This window comes from Podarcis tiliguerta (assembly GCF_965153285.1).
Source record: "Podarcis tiliguerta genome assembly, chromosome: 10".
Taxonomy (NCBI): Eukaryota; Metazoa; Chordata; class Lepidosauria; order Squamata; family Lacertidae; genus Podarcis; species Podarcis tiliguerta.
The window spans coordinates 44,842,380-44,853,439 of record NC_139543.1 but is presented as its reverse complement, the minus strand read 5'-3'; the positions used below and the strand labels follow the sequence as shown (position 1 = coordinate 44,853,439).

The 11,060-nt window shown below is 42.9% G+C and overlaps 2 protein-coding genes across 2 annotated transcripts; both read left to right on the top strand.

Annotated features, from left to right (window-relative positions):
• Positions 1-274: 274 nt before the first annotated feature.
• Positions 275-515, top strand: MIURF (mitochondrial elongation factor 1 upstream open reading frame; the record flags this gene model as incomplete). The annotated part of the gene is made up of 1 exon (XM_083400473.1): positions 275-515. One exon carries the CDS (start codon positions 275-277, stop codon positions 485-487), a length of 213 nt encoding a protein of 70 aa, XP_083256599.1. The 3' UTR covers positions 488-515.
• Positions 516-1,151: 636 nt separating this feature from the next.
• On the top strand, positions 1,152-8,499 carry MIEF1 (mitochondrial elongation factor 1; the record flags this gene model as incomplete). The annotated part of the gene is made up of 4 exons (XM_083400461.1): positions 1,152-1,295; positions 1,962-2,142; positions 2,854-3,116; positions 4,477-8,499. 4 exons carry the CDS (start codon positions 1,152-1,154, stop codon positions 5,278-5,280), a joined length of 1,392 nt encoding a protein of 463 aa, XP_083256587.1. The 3' UTR covers positions 5,281-8,499.
• Positions 8,500-11,060: the final 2,561 nt, after the last annotated feature.

The following is an 11,060-nucleotide window of genomic DNA, read 5'->3' as shown; positions in this document are numbered from 1 at the left end:
CTTTTGGAACTTTTTTTGGCATTTCTTTTAATATGTCTAGTGGAGTCTTCTCTGTCTTTTGCTTAGAAAATAAATAAAGGATAACTTTGAAGGAGGTTGTAATGGATAGAGCTTTAAATAGATGTATTTCTCTTATTTGTTGATATTATTACCTCTTGGATAAAACACAGTTGACGACTTGGCTAAATATTATAATTTGCAAAAATACTGGATTGTTTCATTTTCTCTGTTTATTCTGTGTCCCTTCAGTTTGCCTGCCCTCCACTCATCCTTCATGGCAGCGTGGACCCGTGAAGCAGTGCTGAACCTCTATCGCGCTCTGCTGCGTCAGGGACGTGGCCTGCGCTATACTGACCGTGATTTCTACTTTGACACAATCCGGCGTGAATTCCGCAAGAATCAACATCTTGAGCAGCTCAAAGATAAGGAGAGACAGCTGGAGAAGGGCCAGGCTTTCTTGCACTCCAAACTCGGGGGGTTGGTTTAGAGACTTCCCTTCCTGCCCCCCCCCCACCTGTTTTCTCACCACTTTCCTTTTCATCAACCCTTTTGACTGCCTGGGCTAGATGGTAAATACTGGCTGTGTGGTACAAACTTGAAAAAGGAATCCCAAAAGTGTCCTGCCTGGGAGTATTCCCCATTCTTCACAGATGCAGTAAACTTCAGGTAGGTTGTTTTCCAGGCAGAATGTGCTCTCTTACTTATTCAGAATCTTTATAATTGATTGTAGATCTGTCCTAAAGCTTTACTTTGGATGACTAAATGTAACATGACTAGGATATATGGGAGCCAGAGTAGTTCCAGGAAGCTTGCAGATCACACTGCAAGGAGTGACCTATACATTTGGTGGTAAGAAGAAGAGAAATGCATAACTGCAGAGGTTGGGGAAACTCCCATCTAGCTTTTGATGGTTTTTCATAGTGGAAAGATCTATTTCTGTACAATATTGTAAGCTCTTATTACAACTATTTTTATGATCTGGAAATCAGTTTATGAAAACTTGAGATAATTTTGTCTTGAGTTCATTTTTAAAGAGCATACCCTTTTTCATATATTCTAATTTGCTTTAATCAGGAAGTACAGAATGACAAATGGGCAAAATGAAATATGTTAACAGTTGTGTTTGGTTTTTCTCTTCCCATAAAGGAGCAATGGCAGGCGCTGGAGAGCGCAAAGGAAAGAAGGATGACAATGGCATTGGCACAGCCATTGATTTTGTATTGTCCAATGCTCGACTTGTCCTGGGTGTGGGCGGTGCTGCCATGCTGGGGATTGCCACCTTGGCTGTTAAGCGGGTAAGAGTGAACATTGTGAGTGAAAGGGTGCCTAGATTTGGGGTATGATAAAGATGCAATGGGAGTTTTCTGTCCCGTGGGTCCAAATACAGACCAAAGTGAAGGATTGACTGGTGCTCCGAAGGACCCAATTGCAGGGATTCCAAAGAAAGATGCACAAAACACCAGAGTAATCAGTTCTAATGTTTTGTTATAAGGATGTATATAAGAGACATACAAGGCAACATAGAATTCCTTGCCATTACACCTCAGGATGGACACTGAAGCTATAAGCACCACCATGCTTCGTCTTTGAGGGGCTAATAGCTTGTGTGTTACTTGTACAGAAAACAAGCTATATAAACTGGCAGAAATAATCCAATTAATCACACTGTCTTAGGGGCCTTTCCCCACTCACATTCATCTCTCAGATAAGTGGATAGCTGACAGGTAGAAGCTTCCCTTTTCCCAACCAGCCAAGCCAGCAGCCAAGGCTTCAAAGCAAGCAGATAAGCTCATTTTACAGCTCACATTGATTAGTCCCATGTTTGCTTGACTACCAAGATGGAGTTTACAGGCCTTCCAGGACGGTTTCACCATTGGGTTCTACACAGGGAGGCTGTGGAAATGAAGGCTTTTGAATGGATCATACACTTAATTTCTTGTCTCCCCACTTTATTGCTTCAGATGTATGACCGGGCAATCAGTGCTCCAGCCAGCCCCACTCGCATGAGTCAGTCAGGAAAGAGAAGCTGGGAGGAACCAAGTTGGCTTGGATCATCATCTCGGTTATTGAACCAAGATATGAAGACTAATATTAGCCGCTCTCTGCAGACTCTTCCCACTGATTCTTCAGATTTTGATATAGGTGAGGGACATCCTGTAACTCTTATGCAACTTCTTACATAAATTGGTTGCCAAACAGGTAAACCTTTCACCTTTACATGTTCTAGTGTCTAAAAACAGTTAGTTAAGAAAGGTTCTTAGCTTTGGAAGAGAGCCTATTGATCAGTAAGTCCAGCACATTCTTCTGAGGAAGAATACTGCTGACCCAATGCATTCCTGACAAGTACGGTTCTAGTGCCTTATGTGAAAATCTCCAGGGAACAGGAGCATCTTTTTCAACTCAATCAGTTTATTTTACACTGTACTTTCAACAAAGATATTTGTGCTCAAAGCAGTTTGCAGAAAACAGACTATCCAAATTATTACAATAATCATATATATATGAGAGAAATTATATCACTACATCATAACACTAACAATGTACAGGAAAAGCACATGGGTACGTTTCAGTTTGTCCTCATAAGGAAGATTAAAGCTAGGAGGGTGGACTGTTTTTGTCAGGAAAATGACATGAATTAAAGGGTGTTGTTGCAGTCTGTATCAAAATGTACATTGCCATTACTTTTAAAGAAAGGTTAAAAGTGTGGTCAATGATTTTTTGTCTCACATAGTTTAATCCCCAGTGTTTCCAAATTCAATACAGATCCAATTCAGTACAGGCAATTTGTACCTAATGAGTCCTGTGTGGTGAAATATTGAGGCCTGCTGTTCTCTCTCCAACCTATCCTGGCAGATTTGATCAAATCCACAAAGCAGAAATCTTCCATCAAGAAAAGCCAGGTGGAGCTGAAGAAGTCCCGCCTCCGAATGTCCTTACAAGAGAAGCTGTTTGCGTATTACCGGAGGAAGGTGGCCATCCCTACAGAAGAGCAGGTGAAAGCCAAGCAGGCTGCTGTAGATATATGTGCAGAACTGCGTGGTTTCCTCCGTGCCAAGCTGCCAGACATGCCTCTCCGTGAAATGTACCTGAGTGGTAGCCTCTATGATGATTTGCAGGTAATTTGGATGGGTGAGAAGGTTTACATATTCGTCAATAGGTGTGATTGAGACAGAGAACATGCAAACTTCATTGTTGCCAGTGTTTCTCTCAGCATCATGTTCTTGTGCCTAGAATTGTCTGTGGTCATGTTTCTTGGCTTTTTTTTGTGATTTGATCTTTCATAGGAAATAATTTGTTCTCCCTAATACTGCAAAGCACTTTCCCTCCTTTTTGCACTTTTAATGTCCTCTCTTTCTGACTGAGCAAGATTCAAATCTTTCTCTATCTTTTCTCGCCCCCATCTGTTCCTGACTGTGCATGGTCCTTCTACATTATTTAGTCTCTTCTGTTCTTTTCAATATATAATGGGCATGGGAGCCATTCCTTCATGCTACCCTGATGAACATATAGCCTTTAAGTGAGCAATTTTGAATGGACGTACTTGATTCAACACTACATCCAGACTTCTGTGTGTAGTATTTTGTATTAGATAAAACTTAAATTTACACCTAATGGTGGTGGTGATTTCCTTGGAGAAACATATCATGTTTCGTCAAACTCAGTCTTTAAATAGTTGTCTTTTGGCTTTAGACAATAAAAACTTAGAAGCAGCAATGTCCCAGGTTCAGTCCCTGCCACTCCAGGTAGGTCTGAGAAAGACTCCTGTGTGAAAAACCCCGGATATTTGTTGCCAGTTGATGAATAAACAATTGTGAGCTAGATAGAACAATGGTCTGATTCAGTGAATGGCTCCCTGTTTTCTATTATATGCCCTTGGCTCTTTTATTGCACTCACCATAAATGTGAACAGTTCTGTTTTATTTTGGGGAAGCAATTTCATTTCTTTGTTTCTTACATTCTTAGCATTCTTCTCAGGCTTTAGTTAATGTAAATGCACTCCACTTGAGGGGCTTAGGATAGGTTGCAACACATTTAAATCTATATATGATTAAATACTCAAAACAGCTCAAGAAAAAAATTGCACAACCTCTACAGAATTAAAAACATCAAGTAAGCTTCACCTACATGCAGACTTACTCCCATTCACTAAAACTCAGGCAACTCCCCCGTCTGTCTCTCTGTTCTGTATTCAGGGAATGCCTATCAGCAAATCATCACTGTGAGCATGTGAATGGCATCTCAATAAGGTGGTAGTTTCTTTGAAGCATAAACTCTGCTTTTATTTCCTTCTTAGTGTTTAATTTATGAGGAACTATTTCTAATGCTGCCTCTGATACATCCGCATGTTCTAGCACGGCACTGAGCATCATAGAGATCCCAGCTCAACGTTCCTTTGCATTCCAGCCTTCCCCTTAGCCAAATAGTGTGGCCTTTTAAGGGCCTTAGAAAACCTCTTCTTTTTCTCCCCCCTGGCAGGTTGTGACTGCTGATCACATCCAGCTCATGGTTCCTCTGGTGTTGGAACAGAACCTGTGGTCTTGCATTCCAGGTGAAGACACCATTATGAACATCCCTGGCTTCTGCCTGGTACGTCGGGAAAACCCAGAATACTTCCCTCGTGGTAGCAGTTACTGGGACCGCTGTGTGGTGGGGGGCTACCTTTCACCCAGGGCAGTGTCCAGCACCTTTGAGAAAGTTGTGGCAGGCTCCATCAACTGGCCAGCTATTGGGACCCTCCTAGACTATGTGATCCGTCCAGCAGCACCCTTGGAATCTCTGACGTTGGAGGTCCAGTATGAAAGAGATCGGCGCCTTTTCATAGACTTCTTGCCATCTGTGACGCTAGGTGACACTGTCTTGGTAGCCAAACCACACCGACTGGCCCAGTATGATAATCTGTGGCGGCTCAGTCTTCGGCCGGCAGAGACAGCTCGCCTTCGGGCCTTAGACCAGGCTGATTCTGGCTGCCGTTCCTTGTGCCTCAAGATCCTCAAGGCCATATGCAAGCTGAACCCGGCGTTGAGTCACCTTTCTGCCAGCCAGCTTACCAACGTCATACTGCACCTGGAGGAGACTGACTGGTCACAAGACATGCTCGCTGACCGTTTTCTGCAGGCCTTGAAAGGGCTCATTGGCTATTTGGAAGCAGGGGTCCTTCCCAGCGCTTTGAATCCCAAGGTGAACTTGTTTTCAGAGCTTACTCCTGAAGAGGTGGATGAGTTGGGTTACACTCTGTACTGTTCCCTTTCGGAACCAGAGGTCCTCCTGCAAACAGAATAGCTGCCTTATACGTGAGAACAGTGTTGGAGTTTCCTGCCCACGACAGGTTCTCTCTGACGCATCCTGAGTGAGATATGCATAACCTGCCCCATTCTTTTCACAAGTTCGTCCTGTTTTTCTTTCCGTTTTTATCATACCATGAGAGCGGGGAGGTCCATTAGATTTCTTGGTGCTATTAGTCCAGTTCCATTACCCGCATAGTCATTGTCTCATGGGGCAAGAAGTTATGTGGATTGGCTGCTCGGTCTATTAGAAAGTCCCTGCTGTGGTCCCAACTGCCTGCCCCAACCCTGTGCAACCCGCCACCCCAGTAATATGCTATGACTTGTTGCACTGAAAACTCTCACTCCCACCTAGGAAAGTGTGGGATTGGGCCAGTAACCTACTGCCAATTTTTGGAAACATCTAAATATGGTGATTCTGTGCCCTCTTCCCCCAAGGGATTCAATCCCCTATTGTTGCTTTGTGTGTGGGAGTTTGTTTTTGTTCCTCTCACACCCCAAAATGCATGGCAGTCTGGATGAAAAGTTTCAATAGGAATATTTATAGTGGAGAATGTATTTGTGTGAGCTCTGTGCATTGATTGTATTTATATTTGCCGTGTGGGGGGGGGGGGGTTGTCCAGAGAGAGTTTGCACATTTGCATAGGTTCTCACCAATGTATCCCCATTTTGGGAAAACTAGGGATAAACTCCCCAGCCAATCTGATGCCCTTCAATGTACACAAATTTGGTTCTTTTATTGCATGCATGTTTGCAAAACTGGCGCTAGACCCTTAATGTGTCTAGAAGAATGTAGGGAGAGCAGTTTCCTGTATGTGGCTATCAAGAACACTTCCCACTACAAGTGGTAACTGTCCGAGAAAATGCAAACTGCTAGGGAAAACACATTCTTTAGTTTTTATTGTGACATAGAACAAGTAGCTCTGGAAGCAAAGCACCATATTTTCAAATATTTCCGTTTTGAACATTCAAATTCTTGCTGAAAGCACTGTGGCTGGAGTGTGCTATGAGGAGTAGTTGAGGTTCAGACCTTCATCACCCAATTGCTAGAATTAATGGTCACTACCTTGTACCTGCCAAACGTTAGGTCCATAAAATGACTAGTCACTAGAAACAAGAGACGAAGGTTCTACAGGAAGGCAAAAGAAAGCTTGAATAGAAAGTAAAATTGTGCTTTTAATACACTTTTAAAGAGCGTGGCACATTTCATGCTTAATCACCTTGCCCTTACTGCTTTTAAGGAGTCATCAGCTTTAATTTACAGAATGCTGCTCTGCATCTCTGGCTGCTCCTTGAGATAATGGCACAGCTCAGGGAGTGGCCGCTCACTCTAGCTATGTCTCCTGTTCTGCAGACATGAAATGGGCATTGACTGTGAATGTCTTATCTCTCAGGAATGTTTGGAACTGTTACTGCTGCCATCACCAAAAAAAAGAAAGAAAAGTAACAGGGAGGGGGTACCCTAAGTGACGAGATTCTTGTGTGTCGAGTCTGCGTGACAAGCATTGCTATGGTTGTATGTAATTTTGCAGGCATGGCTCCCCTGTTTTCACATCTGAAATGCTCACCTTTGCTGCTGAAAAGGCACCATAAATAATGAGATAATTTGTAGGTACAGTATAAGGAACAAGTGCCCTTTCCTGTTTTTTTTTTTTGTTTTTGTTTTTTTTTAAGGTGGTGCTTAGGTTAAAAAGTTAAGCCTTTGGTGTGGTTCCAGAGTGGAGGCTTTAATCTATATACCAACTTAACCTGGGTACCCACCCACCCCCAACCGTCTGTCTTTTCAATTTTGTCTGCTAGATGGTATTTGTTGCACAGCAGAGAAACAGTGTTGCGGTTATTTAAGCCTCACCAGATTTACAGCCAAAGACTTGTGTGGGTGTCTGGTAATACATAGCCTGGAAAAACACCAGGTTTTTCACTCATCTCTCAGCCGTCCTTCCAGTACGAGTCTTCCTGCCACACATGCTGACATGGATGCATGCGGATTTTAGGGGGATGGAGACCTTGCTATTTGAACATGAATAGATACTTTAAGAGTTGTACGAAACCCCACATTGACCTCTTCTGTGTTCATCCAGTTTCCTCTTTGCCACCATTCTGTTGCTTGTTTCAAAGTTGCAGCATGGTAGCAGGGAGATCCTGCAAGGAGAGTAGGAGGGATCTAGTTTCTCCTGCTTTTCTGCTTCTCAAATGCATATCATTACATGCTCAGTGAAGAAAATGAATGCTTTATTACTGACTAGGAACATAATTAATAGAAGCCTTGACCAAGACATGTTGCCATGAAGCTAAATGCGTATTGAATGTAGGCTTAGGCCAGCAAGACACACTTGTATTATTCACTTTAATTGCTTTAGCTGTTCCTTTCTCAAAGTAATGAATTCTTTCTTTGAGGCACCTAAAAGAGGACGAGGGATTTAAGCCTATTTCTTAGTATGGTAGGTGCACATAATTCCACGAGTAGGAAATAAGAGACCATGCTATTGACAGTCAACACAAAGTTTAAAGTGGTAATGGTTGGGAGAAGCATGTCTGGGCTATTCCTTATTTCTGTGGCAAGGGATGCAGGACAGGCTATGCGGGACAGCAATAACAATATTGCACCAATTCTGCTATGTGACTAGATGATTCATTCTGAAGAATGTTTACACCGCCACCAGTATTCAGTAAAAATGCATGTGTATTGGTATATCTAGGAGGGTTTGGTCTTAAGCACTTGTGGACTCCTTATGTGAAATGTCAGAACAAACTGTAGATGCCAGTAGTGTCTAGCTGCTTTCTCATATCATGGGGAATGGGGAGTCCTTGGTATAAAATAAATGATTGTCATAGGCCCAGAAGTCAAAGACTGCTGCTGCATTCTTGAACCCCGGGAAAACATTGACATACTATCTTGATGTTTAGGTCACACCAGCTAATGTGATTTGCCTCTAAACTGCAGGGTGGGGACCATCTATCTCAACTTGAAGTCTTTCATTGTTGTCAAACTCCACTACTGATCTTCCAAACCTGTTAAAATTCTTAATACGACAACTTAATTATGTAAATTGTAGACTTCTTCTAGTGTCTGTGTGTCCAAGATATTGAAGAGAAAGGAATTAGATACTTCAGCCTCTCTCAAGTCCTAATGCTGTGTAAGGGAGTTGGAAGAACAAGGTCTAGTGCATGGTCTGTGACTGTGTGGAAATTATGAAATAAAACAACTTTTCCACAATTGTGTGGCTGTTTTTGAATGTCTCTACAACATAAGATGCATAGCCTTTTTCACATTCCGTATGCTGGGGGACAGGAAAATTCCTTGTGTGCTAGTTCAATTGATAAAATCTTGAAACTATCAGCTTGTAGGGCCCACAGGGAGAAATGTACTTAAGCCATACAATAATCCATCTACAACTGCATACAGCTTTCAAATAGCACTTGCCGGTTTGTGAGCAAAACTTGGCAAGGAGTGAGCAAAAAAATAATAGACTTTTCTGCAGAACATGCTGCCTTGTGTGATTAAAAAAATTCAAATAAGATTGTGCTGTAGCTTTACATCCACAAAGGATAGCTGTCACATTACCTTGGTGCAGAGGTTGCAAGAGTTGGCTTCTCACACAACTCAGTGTTCAATTTTGTTTTTTAAAGGCGCAATTCCTCAGCAAATTAGAAGTCAAGGTGTGTGATTGTAAGGAGGAGTTGAGCAGAGAACTTGAAGGTCTTGGCTTTTATGCCTAGCATGGATGCTTGTCCTCCTGTCCTTAAGATCCATGCTTTTTATGTATTAAATTTCTATCCCACCCTTCCTCTCAAAGGAGCCTAGGATGGTACCTCCTGCTTCTATCTTCTGTGCCCTCTTCCTGTTTTGGTTTTACCCACCAAATATGATAATATAAGATTACCAGATTTTTTTTCAAAGAATCCAGGGACACTTTTTTTTTGAAAAGAGAAAAGAAAAGTTATTTTTTAAAAAAATTAAGAACTAAAATCTCCACTGTCGCACGGCCTTCCTTTGGGCCCCGGCCTGCTCTCTTGGAGTGCTAGCCGCCGTGGAGAAGGCTCGGGTAGGGGCTGGGCTCTGCCATGTGTCCTTGCCCTCCTGGTGCTTTCCTACCTCTCAGCGGTGGTGGCAAGGTTGGGGCTCCCCTCTTTTTTCTCCTTTCTCTCTATTCCTTCTCCTCTCCTCCTCCCTGCATTGGCTCTGGTGTTTTCATGGCCCTGGAGCACCGCTGGGCAGTCGGCCTGGTGGCTGGGTGCTCTTGCTCCTGACTTGATTTAGGTTGTGGGGTGTGTGTGTGTGTCAGCGGTTCCCCCAGTTGAGGTGCCGGGCGTCCCCGGTTCCCCCTCAACAGTGGCACCCGCCATTTTGCCTTGCCGGAAGTCCCTATATGATGTGTCTTGTGCCGTTGAACCAATCACGCAACATTCATTCTCTACTAATAAATCTACAACACTTAAAATATAAATCCAGGGACATTCTGGGGACAGATTTTGTCTGGGGACAGATTTGTAAATCCAGGGACTGTCCCTGGGAAACAGGGATGTCTGATAACCATATGATAATAATAATGATACACATTACTAATTCTGAATATAGAATCAGTGATTTCTTGACATGTACCGTAATTTGGAGTTCTTTGGCTGTGGAATTCATCTATTAGAATGCTGTGTCCCTTCTAAGTTAGCATTACTATTGAGAAATTGGGTTATTGGGAAATGTTTAAAAAAGAGAACGCAGTTGGCATGGAAGATTTTTTCCATCTCTCCCTACTTAAGATAGTGATATGGAACTCTTTCGTTGGGGAAAAATGAAAATGGCTCTCTTTAATTTGAGCTGTACACTGCTGCTATACATCGTGACCTGAATTTATGATAAACATTTGTGAGGTGAGTTCTGTTACTCTGCCACTGACTGCATTGTATATCATGGAGTTAAACTCCCTGAAAACCTCAGGTTTCGTTTTAAACTTTATCATCCTATACTTTTTGGAAGCAAGACTCATTTAGTTCAATGGGACTTGCAGGTAAGTGTGCATTGAATTGCAGCCTTAAGCAAGTTTGCAGCTCTTACGGTTAGGGTGAATGTGAGCACATGGAGAAACAGTCTGCTGGAGGCTTGTAAGCAATTTAGCAGTCTTTCCTGTCACTGTGGAAAGCAGAGAGAGGAATGTTGCTGCCTTACCAGGCAGTCACCATTCCTATAGAATCATAGAATCATAGAGTTGGAAGAGACCACAAGGGCCATCGAGTCCAACCCCCTGCCAAGCAGGAAACACCATCAGAGCACTCCTGACATGGTTGTCAAGCCTCTGCTTAAAGACCTCCAAAGAAGGAGACTCCACCACACTCCTTGGCAGCAAATTCCACTGTCGAACAGCTCTTACTGTCAGGAAGTTATTCCTAATGTTTAGGTGGAATCTTCTTTCTTGTAGTTTGGATCCACTGCTCCGTGTCCGCTTCTCTGGAGCAGCAGAAAACAACCTTTCTCCCTCCTCTATGTGACATCCTTTTATATATTAGAACATGGCTATCATACCACCCCTTAACCTCCTCTTCTCCAGGCTAAACATGCCAGCTCCCTTAGCCGTTCCTCATAAGGCATCGATTCCAGGCCTTTGACCATTTTGGTTGCCCTCCTCTGGACACGTTCATGAAACACATGCATGAAACCCAAATGCTACTGTGCTTATTTTGCACCGATGGCCCTCCAAAAACTGCCAGCCCAAATCTACTACTTGTTATGCATTTGGACACCTCTGAGGGTGTCGTAACCAAATTTTGCAAGACAGTTCATGA